Source organism: Tenrec ecaudatus, chromosome 6, assembly GCF_050624435.1.
Source record: "Tenrec ecaudatus isolate mTenEca1 chromosome 6, mTenEca1.hap1, whole genome shotgun sequence".
Taxonomy (NCBI): Eukaryota; Metazoa; Chordata; class Mammalia; order Afrosoricida; family Tenrecidae; genus Tenrec; species Tenrec ecaudatus.
This window is the reverse complement of record NC_134535.1, coordinates 168,272,317-168,291,459: the sequence shown is the minus strand read 5'-3', so window position 1 is coordinate 168,291,459 and position 19,143 is coordinate 168,272,317. Positions and strand designations below refer to the sequence as shown.

The following is a 19,143-nucleotide window of genomic DNA, read 5'->3' as shown; positions in this document are numbered from 1 at the left end:
CAATGAATGTACACATGTGCTACTTACACAATTGATGTATGAATAGATTGTGATAAGAGTTGTATGAGCCCCTAATAAAATGAATAATAAATAAATAAAGATAAAATCACTCTATCTGGTCTCTCTCAGGGCTGTCCTCCCCCTTATTCTCTGCCAGGTACCCGCTGACCCTCTAAGAGTAGACACGACTGATCCATTCTTGGTAAACTGCTAGACCCATTCCTTTAACCGAGACAGGCATGACTAGTTGAACACTTGGACAAATCCTTACTCAGGTGGAACGAAACCAAGCAAATCCAGTGGCTCATCAAAACAGTACAAGAAGCAAATGGTACAAAATGTCAACTGGTAAATAAATATTCACAGGATGACTGAACACTGTAGAAAGTCTCTAACAGGATTTTAAAACCAAGTTCGTGTAGTGCGATTCCAGGAAGAGTGTAAATAAAGGTCTGTGTTGTTCACAGAAAGGTCCTGTGTTAGGTCATTTTAATTGCTCAGACCTGTAAACTGGACACGTCAATCATGAGTCACAAGAGACGTTGTTGCCTTCCTGCCTGCTGATGGCTCTGCTAAAACATTCACATTTCAGACAGTTAAAAAAAAAAAAGCAAATCACTATTTTTGCAACAGCATACAAATTTTACTTCTAATTGTGGGTCTTAAAAAAATCCTGTATTCATCGCATCCATAGATTTTTTTTTTCCAACACAATGAGTCAATTTGTGTGTGGGTGTGGGGAGCATTGGTGAAGTGGGGGTGGTGGAAAAAAGGAGTTTAATTTTAGATTTGAATCATTCTTGAAAACTTACCTGTTTGACTGTTTTCAGAGTGAGCTATAAGAGTTGCCACTGATGAATTTGGATTTAACCTGTTGCCATACATATGAGCTGGTGCCTGACTGAGAGAAGGTCCAGACAGGGCATTTGCCTAAATGGAAAGAATGGCAAAGATAAATGAATTATATGTGAGTTATACTTGAAAATACTAACTAGCTATTCTCAACCAAAGTCTAAAGCAAAACCTCTTCCTGAAAAGCAAATTACATTTTTGTTTTTAGTAAAGTTACATAATACCACCTTTTTAAAAAAATCAAGGGGGGAGGGTTATTTTAAAATAGCGGCACAGAGTTCACTGTTCTTGCTTTTACTTTACAAGTACGTAGCCAATACCAAAGCTCAGTGGCATGGTAACCATGTGAACATAGGACTAATTATTTAATCGTATTAAACCATTTACAAAATAAGGGCAGGTAGACAACAGATGTCTAACAAATGCTTCAGTCTCACATCACATGCTGGCTAAGGAGGTCAAAAGGTCTGACTTGTAGTTTTAGCATTTTAACTACACAGAGCCATATCTCCATTACTTAACTCTGTCATTAGTAAAACCTGCACACTATTTTGTTACTTCCTATTTTGGTAGACTTGGAAGCCTGCTGCTTTTTCTGTTTCGTTTTGTTTTTATTTTAAAAGAAAGCAAACAGGCATCACAAGTATGTTTTCTATACAATGCTGGGCTCCCCGAATCACAGCTTTGCCCTGACCCCATATAAGGCACTGTCTCTTTGGCAGGAATCCAGGTCTACTGACTGAGGAGCTCGTCCAAAGTCTGCAATTCATTCATGTTGCTACCCACAGTTCTGAAGGCCTCTACTGGGACTGGTGCCAAACAAGGGAAAATGAGCCCTTAAACAGATGAAGGAAGGAGGCTGGCCAAAGTCTTGCAGAACCCAATGTAATAAAAATGCCTTCTCTGATGTGCATACTTTCTCACTTTCCAAGAATATTGCAACCTTTAAAGGTGGCATCTTAGGCACATCTCTTGTGCACAACTACTGTTTTCACAGAGGGCACTAATGGCCTGAAGTAATTTTCAGATTTCACTGAACTACACACTTTTTAAAGACTACTTCCTCACGAGTGACATCAAACTTAAGCTTTTATAAAATGAAGTCACTGCACAGCTACTTCAGAGCAAGAATCTTGAAAATAACTTCAAAGAACCAAAGCACTTGTAAGATAAAGACACTGAGTAACAGCAGAACATATGGGATCTTCTGACATGTGTAACTGCACACGAGAGACTAAGATGACGTTGTAGTTAGAATACACAAAATGTTACAGAAGGTAAATGGTGTTTCAGGAAAGATTCATACCCTGACATTATATTTTGGCATTTAGCCAACTTATTATACATGAAAAATGGACTTTCATGGTTAAAAGTCTCAGTGATGTTGAATCTCAACCTTGTATTCCTTGTTTCAGAGGAAATATTTTCTAATTCCACTTCAATGCCTAAATTCAACCTGTCATTTTGGGTTTCATTTGCCCTCTTGTTTAAGACATGTTCACAAAGTCCGTAAGTTGACAATAAAGTCCTGTTTAGCAGCCAATTAAACCTCGGAGGGAGAAAAGTCATAATTTCAACCTTAGATGATACGACACACCTAACATGTATGTGACCAAACTCATTAGTATTCTGACTCAGAGTAGAAATGCGGCACGGGGTTTCCTAGCCTGGGAAACCCTGACAGAAGTTGACTGTCTCACCTTCCTCTTACACAGCAGCTGGAGAGCGCACACTGTCAACCTCCAGGGTCAGCAGCCCAGTGCTTAACCAACTGTGGCGCCACAGGTAGAGTTGGCAATGTGGGATAAACAAAAATATGAAAGGGTCTTTTACCTCCAGAGAAGTCAGACATTAGAAACCTTATTATTTCTTAAAATATAACTTGAAGAAGAATAATTCAAATAAGTAAAATAATCAGAAAGACTGTATCAAGACCAGTTAACTCTTGTTTTAGACACGGTGCAAGAAAGATCAGCTAAGCGCTTAACAAATAAAAAGAAACACTAGTTAGCAAGCCACAGTGACATTCTGAGACATTCTGCTGCCAACAAGGAGGCGAGGGAAAGCTAGGAGTGAAGAATGAGAGAGCAGAGTGCTGCCGCGGTCCCCACAGCACTGTGCACCTACAAGCCACAGGGGCAGGACTCCGACTAACCCCCTCTCAACCTGTCTTGCGGTCATCTGTTGTAGCACACGAGTTACTTTATCCTAGTTTCTCTCTCATCCTTGCGGCTCACCACACTCAAGATGGAAAAGCAAAGTTACACAGTAGTGCTTATGCACTGGGCTGCAGCAGTTCCGAGTCACCAGCTGCTGAGGGAGGAGTAGAAAGCCTCTGAAGAGTTACAGGCTTGGAGACTGCCAGGGGCAGTTCGAACCCGCTCCATAGGCCGGCTAGGAGAAGAATCCACTCAAGGACAGCTGAGCTTATTTTATTGGATCAAAAAGAAGATCAACTATCTTTAGCATATTCCAAAAAAAAAAAAAGTGTTATCTTTTCTAAAGATGGCTAGCGAAAGTGAAAAGGTGTAATAAAAATCAGTTAAAATGATAAAACCCTCTTCACTGTCCTGAATGATTATTTTCCCCAATTTTCTACAAGGCTACAATTTTACTTTAAAATCTTTTGTTTGGGCGGTGTTGTTGTGTATTTGTTTGCTTATTTCTAATTTGCACCTAAGCAAGAAATTTTCAAAAGGAAAATACAAATGAATTATTAATTTTATCACACTGCATGGTAAAGCGCATCTGAACTACTCTAAACTAATTTTCTGCTATACAAGTCAAGTCATTAATGTTATTTTAAGTGAATAATATGAATGATCAGACTTCACAATCTCAGTCATTGCTTAATCAATACATCTCAAAGAATGTTTCAATGGTAAATGCTGAGGATCCTGGCTACTTAATAACCCTTTCTGTTAGTATTCTGTTAGAATAAGAAAAGCTAAAATTTCATGAAGGGATTCACTTAATAGCAAAGAAGGTTAAGTGAAGAGGGAGCAAAAACAACTTACTAAGGAGTGCACACATATTAAGTATCTGTCATTCTGTATACTCAAACAAAAATACTTGCCATTAAAACAGGAGGCATTAAGATGCAAGGGGGGGGGGGGGGAGACAGAAAAATTTATGTTAACCTAAATAAAGAATAGCTATGAAACATAAAAGGACCTGAGAGCTTTTCTATAAAAAATTATAAAAGGAAGCATTAGCATACACATTACTTCTCTCCAGCATATGTTGGGCACAGACTTTTTAAAGCACAGATTTTAAAGCCAATCACGAATGTGCCACAAGTCTGCTTCGACTAGTAAGACTGGTGGTTCTTTCTGAAGGGTAGTATCTATTTTACAACATTTCAATTTTATCTTGCCCACTAAGGAGAAGAGATGTCATGATATGGGTTATCCACAATACAGATAAACTTTATGCACTTTTTTGCACATCTAAAAATTATTTTAAAACAAAATCTTAAGTGATTACAAAGCAAACTAGTTGTACTCAGAAGGTGAAGTAAGTATTAGATCAAGACAATTATTGCCTAAAATTAAGTTTACATTGTCAGAAGACAGCTCTGCTTTACCTTCCAGTATCTTATAGTGTAGAGGCTACTCCCTCAATATTAATAACTGGAAGGAGCCACTTCTAGTTATGTATGTTGCTATACTTATTCTAACATTTTATATAAGTATCATTAAGAGAAGTATTCTTCAGGGTGGACCCAAAGACCAATAAAGTAAAATTAAACAAATAATTATTATAGTAAATCGAAGTCACTTTTAAACATGGTCTGTTGAGAAATCTGAGCCAAAGAATACCCATTACCAAATGCAGAATAGGCTAAATGTCTAGAAAGGTATGCAAAGTTTCTCCCAAGGCCTTATTCAAAAGCAAAACAAAAGAACTTTAGAATTTGAATGTGATACAAGCAGATTTAACATGGTATTTCAGCTTGAAATTTCCTGTTGTTTGCAGTTCATTTACTTCAAATGTCTGCTTATGCGCACCTACCTGTTTATCTGAGCTCTAGTTGTAAAGTATTCTACTAAATTCCTAGACAGGTGACTTATTGTAAGGCTAGTTGTATGGAGAAAATAAATTTACTAAATCTAACTACTGAGTTAAATGAATATGACTTAGAAGTAGCTATTGTTTTTAATAGACTTTTCCCCCCTCTAAATGTTGGTAAGGGCTGAATAATAAAGTAAAAAAATAGAGTTCTGTAATACGACTTATGAAAATTTTACCTTTGCAAAGTATTGTAGCGATGCATTCATTACCCAGAGGTGAATTTGAAACTTCATACTTTAATCATGCAGGAGCATGTTACAACAAATATTTTTAATGCACAATTACCCTGTCTGTAAACATGACAGCCAAAATGCTCTAAAATACACAGATTCTTCAACCCTTATACAAGATTTAAAAATACATTCATTAAAAAAAATACATTCTTATTTTTAAAATACATTTTAAAAGCCCTAATTCACATAAACTTTTAGTAGACAAAACGATATTATCTGGGAGGGTGGGGGAGGGAGGGAGGGAAAAAAGAGGAGCTGGTACCAAGGGCTCAAGTAGAAAGAAAATGTTTGGAAATAATGATGCGCTTGATAGAACTGATGTGTGGATTGTTATAAGAGCTTTAAGAGCCCCAGTAAAATGATTTATTTAAAAAATCTTGATTATTATCGATGTCTCTGCTTCAAACCATGCTGCATCACCTTGGACAGATTATTAAAATTCTCCGACATCCAATTCCATCTATAAAATGGAGATACTGAGAGAATCTACCTCAGGGGTAGAATAGTAAAAGAATTAAAGTGTTCTCTTCATATATGTGACGGGGCTTAGAAAACGGTTTGGTATATGATAGACATTCCTGTACTTGATCTTAGCCCAAAGGCTGACAAGTGCTGGCATTCAAAGTTTTGCTGTTATTTCTTAAAGTATATTCATAAGCCATGATCGTTTCTCTTTACCATTAATTCACTAGCAGTAACGGTGGCAATATTTTCATCTATAAAGTTAATAATACATGATATAGTAACATTATAAACATAAGGATTCCAAGATTTCTCATGATAATTTATAGATATGCTTAATTTGCAAACATAATTTGTGTGCCTAGAAAAGTTTCCAGGGAAAATATGAATGAACATTACTCAAGCCAACAAAATAACAAAAAGTTCCACCTTATTTCCCTAACCAGACTCAAACTTTACACTATGAAACATAGTCTGATAACAGAGGCCATTTCCGTGCCAGCAACCACCAGTAAGGCTTTAATACGCAGCGTGTGATGAGAGATGAAACCAAGTGTGAACAACTTTCAGGTCCCATGAGTAGCCTGACTGTGGAAGCTGTCAGGTTCAATTGCATCATTCCACATTATTCAATGCCCTAAACTGCTCCCTAATTGTTAGGAGCTTAACATATTCAAAACCATTGTTCAGCTAATGCTGAAATGTGCCACAATTGAGTTTCCATAAAGTAGTGGGAGGGATTAAAGCGCAGTTAAACCATCACGGAACACTCATGATTGGGCAACCAGACTGGATAGAACCAAACAAGTCTAAGTAGATTCGCAATCAGTTAACATCTATGTAGAAATATTTATCTTTTGGGGAAAAAATGAAGTCCTTAGGGCATTAAGGAAGCTACTAAAAAAATAATTAGAACTGGACGAGTCCTTAGATCACTGCTGAACCTAAAACGACCAAACCTCATTTATGGCATACCACCAACGAACGATGTCCTGTATCTGAAAAATGTAATGCTATTTTTAGAACAGGAAATACTTCGATTTATTTCCTCACAAATAATCAGACTTTTTCTGCAACTGTATCCTAGGATATTTTGTAGTATCACTGTTAACAACTATTACTTTATGGCCTGCAAGGTGTATAATTTCATTTTAACTTCATAACCTAACTGTATTAGGTACGACAGATATTTAAAGTATCCATATTTTACACATGAACAAATGGAGCCTCCCCAAAATTAAAGACTCATCCAAGTCCTAATAGTGCCGGCAGTGTGACTCCTAGAACCCGAGCTTTAGCTTCCATTCCTGCTGGTTTGCATTGTGACACATTACCAGCTCCAAGGCTCTAACAACTGCAGGTAGAGTAAAATTCCTAAAAAATGCTTTTTTTCAAAAAGATACCTCTTAAAATAAAGGCCATACAAGTGGGAGTTCACTTTCACAGTTAGCAAACTAGAGAGTTGGCTTAAGTGTCAGAATGCTTCGATTCTAAACTTAATTCTCTTACTTGCTAGACATGTGTACCCTTTGCTATTACTTTATCACCATTCAATAAATACAAATCACGTATATAGTTCTTTTACTAATAACGCTAACTTCCTTATTAGCCCCTACAAAATTATTATCCTGATCACATATACACATGGATAACCTCCAACGCTGAGTTAAGTCTACCTGGAAAATGTAACCATTTTTCCAACAGAATGAAATTGTCATTAACGAACCTAAATCCTGCCATTGACTCACAGCGAATGTCAATCTTTGAGACTGTAAAGTCTCGTCTTTCTCTAGGGGGCGGTTGTTTAATTACCATTAGCAGCCCAGCTCACAACCCACTAAGCCACTGCAGGCTCCAGCAAGGGTTGTTACTGGACATCATCTGATACCAACAGCTGCATCTATGAAAAACGTTCAAAGTCGATTACAGTCTCACAGAAATCTATAAAACCTTACTTACTAAATTGTACACCTTAAATATACTGATATCTATTTTTATTGTCAAATAAATATTGGGAGTTATAAATCAATTAAATGATTCTTAAACCTAAATAGTCACACTGTGCAAACTTCTAAGTAAATATGGTTATCTACACGAAGAATGTACTAGAAGGAAAACCCAAAAATGTAGGCTATCATGGAAGGCAATTATTTTTCATTACATTCCATCTTACATTCTTCAATTAAAAAAAAAATCATTCTTCAAATGAAAGCTTTTGTATCTTTCCTCAGACATAGCAGAATCAATGCAGAATTGGGAAACACTGTGGGATTTGAAAGGAAAAATGAAAAATAAATAGCACACCTACAGAAACTAATGTATGTATACTTCTACTCATGGCAAAAGGGCAAAGCACATCATTAGAAATCACACAGACAGTAGCTCTATCTTGTAATAATGCCGTGGAATTATTATTGTAACTATATTACCAATCATCTAATATATAAAACAGGTTTTGTAAATTAAATACTGTGAAGGAACAATCACACAAAAGCATCAAAGGTATTTAACATTGAAGAAAATGTAACTGGGATTATCATGTAGGTTTTATAGAAGTTTGACAGGGGCAAAGGAAGGAACAAAAAGAGGAACGATAGATATACCAGGGGCTCAATAGAAAGTTAATGTCTAGAAAAGAATGATGGCACCATATTACAAATATGCCTGAGACAACTGATGGATGGATTGTTTTAAAGAGCTGTAAGAGCCCCCAATAAAATAATCTTTCAATAAAATAAACCTTAACACTGTTATTTCACTTCTCAAATAAGTCCCCCCCCACCATATTAAAAGTACAAATCAAGTAATTTTGCATTATCAATTTCATTAGGTATTCCATCTTACCTCTCTGATCAATATCCAGAGAACAATTCTCAAGACAGCAAATAAGCCGGACAAGAGGCCTATCTTATATAAAGCCAAGGCCAATGAGATCAGGAATAACCTCTGGAGTTGTACTCTGTTGGCACCATGCCAATGACTAACCATTACTACTCTTACTAAACTTTTTGGGGGACAAGCAGGAAAAAGCATGAGAGTCAAGGAAATAAAATATTAATCAAAATTAACATTCTTACTCTGATCAATATTAAAGTATTTACTAGTGTGATGGATTTTAAATAATTACAAAAGAACTTTTAACTTACATGTTGGCATTACCCTCATCTTAAATTCATGATCCATAAAGAAACCCTAAATAAAGGGGCTAAAATCTAACTACAATGAATTTGCACTGTTTGAAAAGGAGCAGGTTCTATGTGAAAGTTATACCAGTTTTAAACTTTGCCATACTGAAAAGACTGAACAAATCCACCCCAATTTTAAAAGTCCTACACATTCCATTTAATCTACACATTTTTGTGTCCTTTCCCTTGCACACTGCCTAGAAATTTTCACATTTTCCATGTTCACCACCATTACTATTCTCTTAGGCAGATAAATTGAAGTAGCTAGCTCTGCAGTCAGTTCAACTGAGAGGTTAACGTGCCTCAGTTGCCTGGAGACTGATGGTTGCTACAGCAGCATCAGATAAGGAAGGCTAAATAAGCTTCCGCTTCAAGGCAGAAAGCATTAACTGCTAGACAGAAACATGGATGTAGTTGTCTCAGCATGTAGCACTTGGGTCTAACTTGAGGATCTCATTTATAAGAGACCCATCTTACTGAAACATGGTGGGGGATAAACAGTAAAGATTTTAATTGGACTGAATCCTGGATTACTTGCAACTATGATTTCTTTGTTCTTCAGTTGAGTCACATGTTAAATGGAATTTTCCCTCTGGCTATAAATTTCTCTCCACCACATTTCCAGCACACACCCCACCAATGCCAACCCTTAAAACCTACAAACATAATGAATGAGAAGAAATGAGCGAATTTTGCTTAATTCAGCTGAGAATTAAGCAGAGTGTAATTAAAACAGACTGTTAAAAAAAAAGAAAAGAAAAAATACACATTTGAAAATGTTAATGTGAAACTTTGTCCAAGAATATAAAGTTATCAACAGCATATGGTTACACTTAATTAAAAGAGATAAAACTATTTATGAGAGTCATTTTCTCATTTATCCTTTCACCTTCTTTAACAGCAGGCCTATTATAATGACGACCTCACTTTTCTAGTAAAATGAGGAAACAAAAACTCTCCCAAACTTGTCTTTAGCAGTTAGTTTCACCAAATAGCTAATTTTCACTTTTAAAGAGTATACTACTAATTATACCATTAATTTTCTGTGTTCATCATTCTAATTCTTGGCTTAATTATGATCGTTGACTGTATTTTTTTTTCATTGACTGCTTTTACTACATCATTCACACAGTTTGAAAACCACCTCATTGGGGATGGGGGTGGGGGGGTGGAATGACCTAATGCTATGCTTTGAGGTACAGTTTCCAGAATACTGAGAAAAACATATACACAACCATAGATCTCGGATTGGCTCCAGATCATCACAATTAAGCAAGCATTATTACAGTGAGTAACATCAAATTTTGCTTCCCAGTGTATACAAAAATTATGTGCATATAAATAGACGACAGTTTATTATGAGTACAATAAAACATTACAAAAAATTTTGTAATATTGTGCAAATAACCAAAATGGCACAAAGTCCCATTAGTGACCACACGCTGTACAAAACATGATGCCAATAGATGGGCTCTAAGCAGCATTGCCACAGACTTCAACTACATGGGACATGAAGTACAGTGAAGCATAATAAACACAGTATGCACACACACGCACACAGGTCTATCCAATGGGAATTAGAAACACAAAAGTTTTAGGGAAACTTGATAATAACTACTATGAACGATTAGCTATTTGTCACTGTTATATTCATTTTCCTAAACTCTTGAGAGCCTCACTACTAGAGCCTGGAAAAAATGAAAAAAAATTTAAGTACAAATTAATTTAAAATATGTATTTGAATGCATATTCTGAATCTAAATTTACAATGTATGGGGAAGTAGACAACGGAAGACGGATATATGCGCACCTATAGCTCTACTCATTTACTGTCTTCTTTATAAAACTGAAGATTATAATTTTTTTCAGATGTGATTATTGCTTCTAACACATTTCTGAAGATTAGGTCAAAGGAGCCTGCCCTGGTGACACAGTGGATGGTGTGTTGGGTTGTGTGGTGAGTAAAACTGCTTAAATACAGGGCTCTTCTTTATCCACGTCTTAGATAGCTCTATCTCAGGATAAGTAAAGCCAGATGATCATGTACTTTTTTCCCCCTTTCTTTTTTTTTAAAAAAACATTTCATTAGGGATTCATACAACTCTTATCACAATCCATACATACATCAATTGTATAAAGCACATCTGTAAATTCTTTGCCCTCATCATTTTCAAAGCATTTGCTCTCTACTTAAGCCCTTTGCATCAAGTCCTCTTTTTTTCCCCTCCCTGCCCGCTTCCCTCATGAGCCCTTGATAATTTATAAATTATTATTTTGTCATATCTTGCCCTGTCTGGCGTCTCCCTTTACCCCCTTTTCTGCTGTCTGTCCCCTAGGGAGGAGGTCACATGTAGATCCTTGTAATCGGTTCCCTCTTACCAACCCACTCACCCTCTACCCTCCCAGTATTGGCCCTCACACCCCTGGTTCTGAAGGTATCATCCGCCCTGGATTCCCTTTGCCTCCAGCTCCCATCTACACCAGTGTACATTCTCTGCTCTATCCAGACTTGCAAGGTAGAATTCAGATTATGGTAATGGGGGGTGGAGAGGGGAGGAAGCATTTAGGAACTGGAGGAAAGCTTTATTCTTCATGGGTGCTACATTGCACCCTGACTGACTCATCTCCTCCCCTAGACCCCTCTGTGAGGGGATTCCCAGTGGCCGACAAATGGGCTTTGGGTCTCCACTCTACACTTCGCCCTTCATTCACTATGGTAAGATTTTTTTTTTTCCCGATGATGCCTTATACCTGGATCCCTTCGACACCTCGTGATTGCACAGGCCGGTGTGCTTCTTCCATGTGGGGCTTTGTTGCTTCTGAGCTAGATGGCCGCTTGTTCACCTTCAAGCCTTTAAGACCCCAGACACTATCTCTTTTGATAGCCGGGCACCATCAGCTTTCTTCGCCACATTTGCTTATGCACCCATTTGTCTCCAGCGATCCTATCATGGAAGTGTGCACCCAATGATATGATTTTTGGTTCTTTGATGCCTGATAACTGATCCCTTCAGAAGCTCATGTACTTTTGACATGTTATCAGGAGAGATCAGTCCCTAAAAGGGGGCATAATGCTTGGTAAAGGGACAGCCAGAAAAGGAAGCCCCTTAACAAGAAAGAGTGATAAATGGTTGCAACAATGAGCTCAAACACAGGGAACAATTGTGAGGATAGCAATGGATAGGGCGGTGTTTCATTCTGTAGTCTATGGGATCGCTATGAGTCGACCAAACAACACCATGCAACTTCCACCAAGTGAAAGGGTAGAACCATGCGTGTGCAAAACACTAAAAGAGGGAATGGTCAGTGATGTCATTCCTCCAGCAGTAAACAGGTATCTCAGAAGCAGAGGACGCAGCCCATGACCATCAAGAAAGAACAGCCACCAGAGGAACACATGCAAGCTCCCTGCCTGATATGACAGAGGCACTAGAGATACCAGTATCTGCAACAACTGAAACCAAGAGACAAGAGCAGAGGAACATTGATGACGCCATGAGGCAGTGCACAGAAAAAGGATCAAGATTGTGAGGCTGAGAAGCTGAAGAGTTGAAATTTGGCTGCTGGCTAAGAAGATGTGCTGCTGTGGATCAAACACTGTGTCCTTAAGGTTTTCTGATCCTGAGTTATGGTCACCTGTAAACTTCACCCAGAATCGTGAGTATTCGCTGTGAACTCTGTGTAACCTTTAAAAAACGAATTATTGTAAAGCAAGAGTGTCCTGGGAGGAACAGAATAGAAAAGAATAAAGAAAGGAGACGGATGGAGGAGTATCTGGTCTCTGCATTGTGGCAAACAGCCTTAGGCAGGTGTACGGTTGGACTCTCCTTGCCCCTACTAAGGTCAGAGGTCTGTCAGATGCAGCTTTTGAGGTATTTCACCAGCATGCTAATCACATACTCAGCAGTTCAGCCCTACCAGCTACTCCGAGGGAGCGAGATATGGTTACCTGCCCCCTGAAGATTTGCAGTCTCAGAAAACTATTGAGGTAGGTAGTTTATTGTGCGAAACTGGCGAATAAACATGTGGGGTTCACTGAAGGGCAGAGAGATAAATGGCTCGGTGAGCCACACCTTTCTAGTTCTCAGGTTTCTTGCTTTCTGATGGTTGGACTGGGGTGCAGCTGCCTTAGCCAGTTCCCTGCTTCAGCTGGCAAGGCTCACTTCCTGCACGACATCCAGAAGGAGAAGCCACATGCATGGACCTACCCCAATGCAGCCCTGGGTGCTGGAGCAGATATGTGGAGACCCCTGCCAGCGCTGAGATGCTTACACGCTCACTGATTCAGCTTTCCTCCTGCAGTGAGCTTCATTGCGTGTGTTTTGTGAGATGGAGGAGGACTTTGTGGATTGGTGTCAGACATATGGATTAATGATGTACTTGTGGGCTTGGGGAGCAATGGGTCGGGATGTTTTCTTGATGTACAGTGGGTTTGGTTGAATTTTTGGTAGACTAGATCACCTACGAAGTCTTAAATTCGTAGTGAAGGGGTAACCATGGCAAATTCTATATAATCTACATATCTGCTAATATTTACAAACATTCTTCCCCAGTAGGAGGATATTAGTGTAGTATTTAAGGAAATATATCGTTATAAATTCTCTCATAATTTTTAGTCAATACAGCTGATATTCATATATTATTTGTATAATTTTAAAACTTAAGAACCTGGCTCAATTTTGTTGAATCCTTGTTTGTAAGGAAAGAGTATGTACAAGTGACCCCTCTCCCCCTTCACCCACTCCTTACTACTCTATACCAAAATTAGAAACTTTGGCTCAATTATGCAAATGTACCTACTTGGTGCCTCTATCGCTCTTAGCTATCATGAAAAAATGTCTGTTATTTATAATAGCAACTATATACAAACTGAGATGTTTTATAAATCCCTATAGAAAGTCCTGTGTCACTTGTTTTTCTTCTAACCAAACTTACTTTAAGAAATAAAGATGGTTTTACACAATTGATGTATGTATGGATTGTGATAAGAGTTGTATGAGCCCCCAATAAAATGATTACCAAAAAAAAAAAAAGATGACACTAGCTAAGAAGCAACAAAGCCCACATGGAAGAAGCACACCAGTCTGCGTGATCCCGAGGTGTCAAAGGGATCAGGTATCTGGCATCAAAGAATGAGGGGGGATGTGGAGTGGAGACCCAAAGCCCATCTGTAGGCAACTGGACTTGGCCTTACAGAAGGGTTGCGGGGAGGAGATGAGCCAGTCAGGGTGCAGCAAAGCACCAAGTTAAGATACATCTTCCTCTAGTTCTAATGCTTACCCTCCCCACTATCATGATGCCAATTCTACCTGACAAAACCAGCTAAACCAGAGGATGTACACTGGTACAAATCAGAGCTGCAAACACAGGGAATCCAGGACAGGTAAGCCCTACGACCAATAATAAGAGTAGAGATACCAGGAGGGGAAGGGGAGGGTGGGGGAGAAGGGTGAACCTATCACAAGGATCTACATATAACCTCCTCTCCTCCCTGGGAGGCGGACAACAGAAAAGTGGGTGAAGCGAGACATCGGACAGTGTAAGACATGGAAAAATAATAAATAATCTACAAATTATCAAGGGTTCGTGAGGGAGGGGGGAAAATGAGGAGCTGATACCAAGGGCTCAAGTAGAAAGAAAATGTTTTGAGAATGATGATGGCAACAAATGTACAAACGTGCTTAACACAATGGATGTATGTATGTATGGAAATGTGCTTAACACAATGGATGGATGGATGGATGGATGGATTGTAAAAAGAGTTGTATGCGCCCCCAATAAAATGATTTATTCAACAAAAGATGACACACAATCAATTTAATGGAACTGTATGTGTATAAAGCTGAAATGTTTTTGTTGTGTATATTCCCAACAACCAAAATTAAATAAAATAAAACCACCTACACAGCGACAGTTCACCATCACTTACCTGAGTTGTAGCAACAGCAGTCGTTGCAGATGATGTGGCTAAGGGAGAAAGAGCTCCTACTTGCTGCAAAGGACCAGGAGGTTGCTGAGGTAAATGAGAACTGGAGACAGGAGTACTCGATCCTGAGCCAGATACTACATTTGGAAATGAAACTGCTACATCATTGTTGTTATAAATACCTGCAAGAAAAGAAGTTGCATTTAATTATTTCGAAACCTAGTAGTCAAATACATTAAAACTTACGAAACCGAACTCATTGCAATCAACGGATTCCAACTCTTACTGACCCCATAGGACAGGGTAGAACTGCCTCCATGGGTTTCTGAGACTGTCACTCTTTACAGGGGATAAGAAAGCCTTGTCTTTCTCCTGAAATATGTCACATACAATATTTTAATCCTAGGAATTAAAATATACACATTTCTTCCCATCTATCTCCAAGTATGAGTCTCATAGTTGGTAATAAAACCTACACTTTCATTAAAATATGTACATACCCTGAAAGAATCTGACTCATTTTAATATAGTAAAATACACAGTAATTAGAAACCACAAGCTTGGTGACTAGAGAGAGGGTCAGTGGAAAGGAGAGAGACTCCTACCCCCTCCCTCCAAAACGGAAGAAGAAAAGAAGACCCTCCCCTCCCAAGACGGGATGATACAGTGGCTATGGCCGGGAGAAAGGCACTGCACCAAGCAGTCTATTTCCCTATCTTATACAAGGGATCGTAAAGAGTTGGAACCAAACAACCTAGACCTGGGATTGGAGTAAAAGAAAACTACTGGAAAGGTGGTAGCTTTAAAGCTAATTGCTAAAGCACTGCAAAAGGAGGTGATGGGTGGTTTGGAAAAAGACATGCAACAAGTAAAGTAGCAGGGTAAACACTAAGAACTGGTAACTTCAATGAAACTTAAGCTTACAATACAAAGACTTAAGAAATTTGTTAAAAAATCAAATGGAAACTAAATCAAGAAGAACACATGTCAAAAGTTTAAAAACTGGAGCCCTGGTGGCAAAGTGATTACACACTGGGCTGCCAACTTCAAGGTCTGTGGTTCAAAAACAAAGGGGAGCCACTGAAGGATGATAAGCAGAAGCTTGCTGGTAAAAGTGACGTTTAAGCAAGACATAAATCGCTGGTAACAGGCAGAGAATAGTTTGGAAAGAGGACTTAAACACAGGCTGGAAAACTGTTAAGAGGCTATAGCCTTAACACTAAAGAGCCCAAAAGAGGGATTAAACTAAGAGCACGGTAGTAAAGAGATATTACAAAAGGGGACTGATATGCAAAAGGGGACTGATAGTACAAAAAGTGACTAATCTGAAGATTAAAAAGATACAAGTGTCTAAAACTGCTCTTAAAGAACAATAATCGGCTGTGCTCCTGAGTAGAGCAGCCAGTCCACAGAGAGAACATGGCTGGTCCCACTATGAGAAATGATGCCCCTCAGTGACTAAGGGCGATACAGGTGACAGCACCGGAGACACAGTGTGGGAATTGCACCTGACCTGATCCCACCACACCGAGGCAAATCACTGGGGGAGTGCAGCAGAACAGCAAGGGAAAGGAGTGGCAAGGTCCCCAGGGAATGCTGAAAGTAGACTTTGGGGCCAGGGCGTGTTGCCCCAACAGACAGGACTGGAAAACGCTCCTAAGGGCCAGCAAACGATCCCTGAACTAACTACAAGCTTTTCTCTTGTGAACTGTTTTGTTCTGTTCTTTGTCAGTGGTTTGTTTTTGTTGTTTTGTTGTCTGGTTGTATACTGTTGCTTTGTTTTCCTCTGTCTAGTTTGGGTGCATGTTAGTGACTCCACAGGTCTGTCTGAATAGGACAGGCTGGATGAACTATCTGGAGGAAAAACAACGGGACCGACAGTTCTGGGGGGACTTGGGGTGGGGGGGTAGGGGGGGTAAGGAAGTGGTGTTAACAAACCCAGGGACAAGGGAAAAACATGGGACCCCAAATGGTAGAGAAGGGGGAGTGGCAGGCATGGTGGGAAATGATCAAGGGTAAGGTTGCTTAGAGAAGAGGTATACTCTAGCCCAGGTGGCGATGAAGCATGGTAGTAGGGCAGGAGGAAAGTCAAGGGAGATGGAGGAAAGAGCTAGGAGTCAAAGGGCATTCATGGAGGTCTAGACAAAGACATGTACATGCAAATATATATAGGAGGATGGGGAAATAGATCTATGTGTCTATATTTATAGGTCAAGTATTAAGGTGGCGGAAGGACCTTGGGCCTCTACTCAAACACTCCCTCAATGCATGAATACCTTCTTTTATTAAATTGGAACTCTATGATGCTCACTCTCCCGACACAACGGCTGGAGCCAAAGTGGGTGAACAAGTAAATGTGGTGAAGAAAGCTGATGGTGCCCGGCTATCAAAAGAGATAGTGTCTGGGGTCTTAAAGGCTTGAAGGTGAACAAGCGGCCATCTAGCTCAGAAGCAAATAAGCCCACATGGGAAGAAGCACACCGGCCAGTGCGATCACGAGGTGCCCAAGGGACCAGGTATAAGGCATCGTGCAAAAAAAAAAAAGATATGTGTGTGTATGTATGTGTATATATGTGTATCTGTATATATGTATGTATATATATGTATATATATATATCATATTAAATGAAGGGGGAAGTGCAGAGTGGAGACCCAAGGCCCAAGTGTCGACCAATGGAGATCCCCTCATAGAGGGGTTTAAGAGAGGAGATGGGTTAATTAGGGTGTGAGGTAGTATTGATGAAGAACACAGCTTTCCCCCAGATCCTGGATGCTTCCTCCCCCCCAACTACCATGATCCGAAATCTACCTTGCAGGGCTGGATAGGACAGAGGCTGTACACTGGTGCATATGAGGGTTGGAGGTACAGGGAATCCAGGGTGGATGATACCTTCAGGACCAAGGGTGTGAGGGACGATGCTGGGAGAGTGGAGGGTGAGTGGGTTGGAAAGGGGGAACTGATTACAAGGATCCACATGTGACCTCTTCCCTGGGAGAGGGACAGCAGAGAAGGGGGGAAGGGAGACTCCGGATAGGGCAAGATATGACAAAATAACGATGTATAAATTACCAAGGGCACATGAGGGAGGGGAAAATGGGGAGGGAGGGGGAAAAAAAAAGAGGACCTGATGCAAGGGGCTTAAGTGGAGAGCAAATGCCTTGAGAATGATTGGGGCAGGGAATGTATGGATGTGCTTTATACAATTGATGTATGTATATGTATGGATTGTGGTAAGAGTTGTATGAGTCCCTAATAAAATGTAAAAGAAGAAAAGAGAAAAAAATGATTAGGGCAAAGACTGTACAGATGTGCTTTATACAATTGATGTATGTATATATATGAACTGTGAAAAGAATTGTATGAGCCCCAATAAATTGTTAAAATTAAAGAAAAAGAATATCATGCATGAAGAAATCAAAAGTTCATTAAAAAGATAGGAAAGAAAATAAAAGAACAACATGGGTATCAGGAGAGACTCAGGAACATGCTGTTGAATGTAGAGAATCAAAAGCAAATGGGGAAAATGATGAAGTAAGAGAGTTAGGCCAAACATTTCAAAAGGCAGCTAGGAAAGACAAATCAAAACATTATGAGATGTGCAAAGGCCTGGAGGTTGAAAACAAAATGAGAATAAGATGCTCATTATATATCAAACTAAAGTAATTGAAGCGAAAATCCAAACTTGTAGTTGAAATATTAAAAGATTCTATGTGCAAAGTGTAAAGTGACACAGAAAGCATCAAAAATAAAAAAAATAAAAAAAGAGTTGTATGAGTCCCTAATAAAATGTAAAAGAAGAAAAGAGAAAAAAATGATTAGGGCAAAGACTGTACAGATGTGCTTTATACAATTGATGTATGTATATGTATGAACTGTGAAAAGAATTGTATGAGCCCCAATAAATTGTTAAAATAAATTTTTTAAAAAAAGGAAAAAAAAAAAAGAACAATAATCGGAAGTGGTAATGTTCACTGAAACAGGAATATGTACTGAGAGCAACCAATGCTTTACTCCTTACTATGCGCAGGTAACCACTAGCACAATAGCCCAATTATATTGCTTTCATTTTCATGAGGGGGTTTCAAAAATTTATGGAAAAATCCTATTATCTTTTAATTCCATTTTTCCGTGCATTTTGTGAAGTGCCCTTGCTTGAGCAAAGAGAAGTTTAAAGAAATTAAGCAGCTTGCTTGTATACTTATTAGGTGGCAAAACCAGGACTCAAACTGACAGCTGTCTTATTCTATAACTTAAATCATTGCTTAATCCAAGTTTAAGGTTCAGGTTGATCATCAAGCACTCTGAGATACCTGTAGGTCATAGAACTCTTATGAACTCTAGAACACAATAAAATGAGCTTAAGTTTAGATTTAAAAAAAAATTTAAGCAGCTCTTGAGATACAAACCTGG

The 19,143-nt window shown here is 38.9% G+C and overlaps 1 protein-coding gene across 8 annotated transcripts in view; it reads right to left on the bottom strand.

The window, feature by feature from the left end:
- MLLT10 (MLLT10 histone lysine methyltransferase DOT1L cofactor) overlaps window positions 1-19,143 on the bottom strand; it is a 229,093-nt gene that overhangs the window by 24,029 nt on the left and 185,921 nt on the right. For all 8 annotated transcript variants that reach the window (XM_075552468.1, XM_075552469.1, XM_075552470.1 and 5 more), the window contains 2 exons: window positions 14,736-14,914; window positions 813-930 (listed from right to left, as the gene is read on the bottom strand). In XM_075552468.1, the coding sequence (XP_075408583.1) occupies window positions 813-930; window positions 14,736-14,914 (297 nt within the window). The remainder of the gene's footprint in view (window positions 1-812; window positions 931-14,735; window positions 14,915-19,143) is intronic.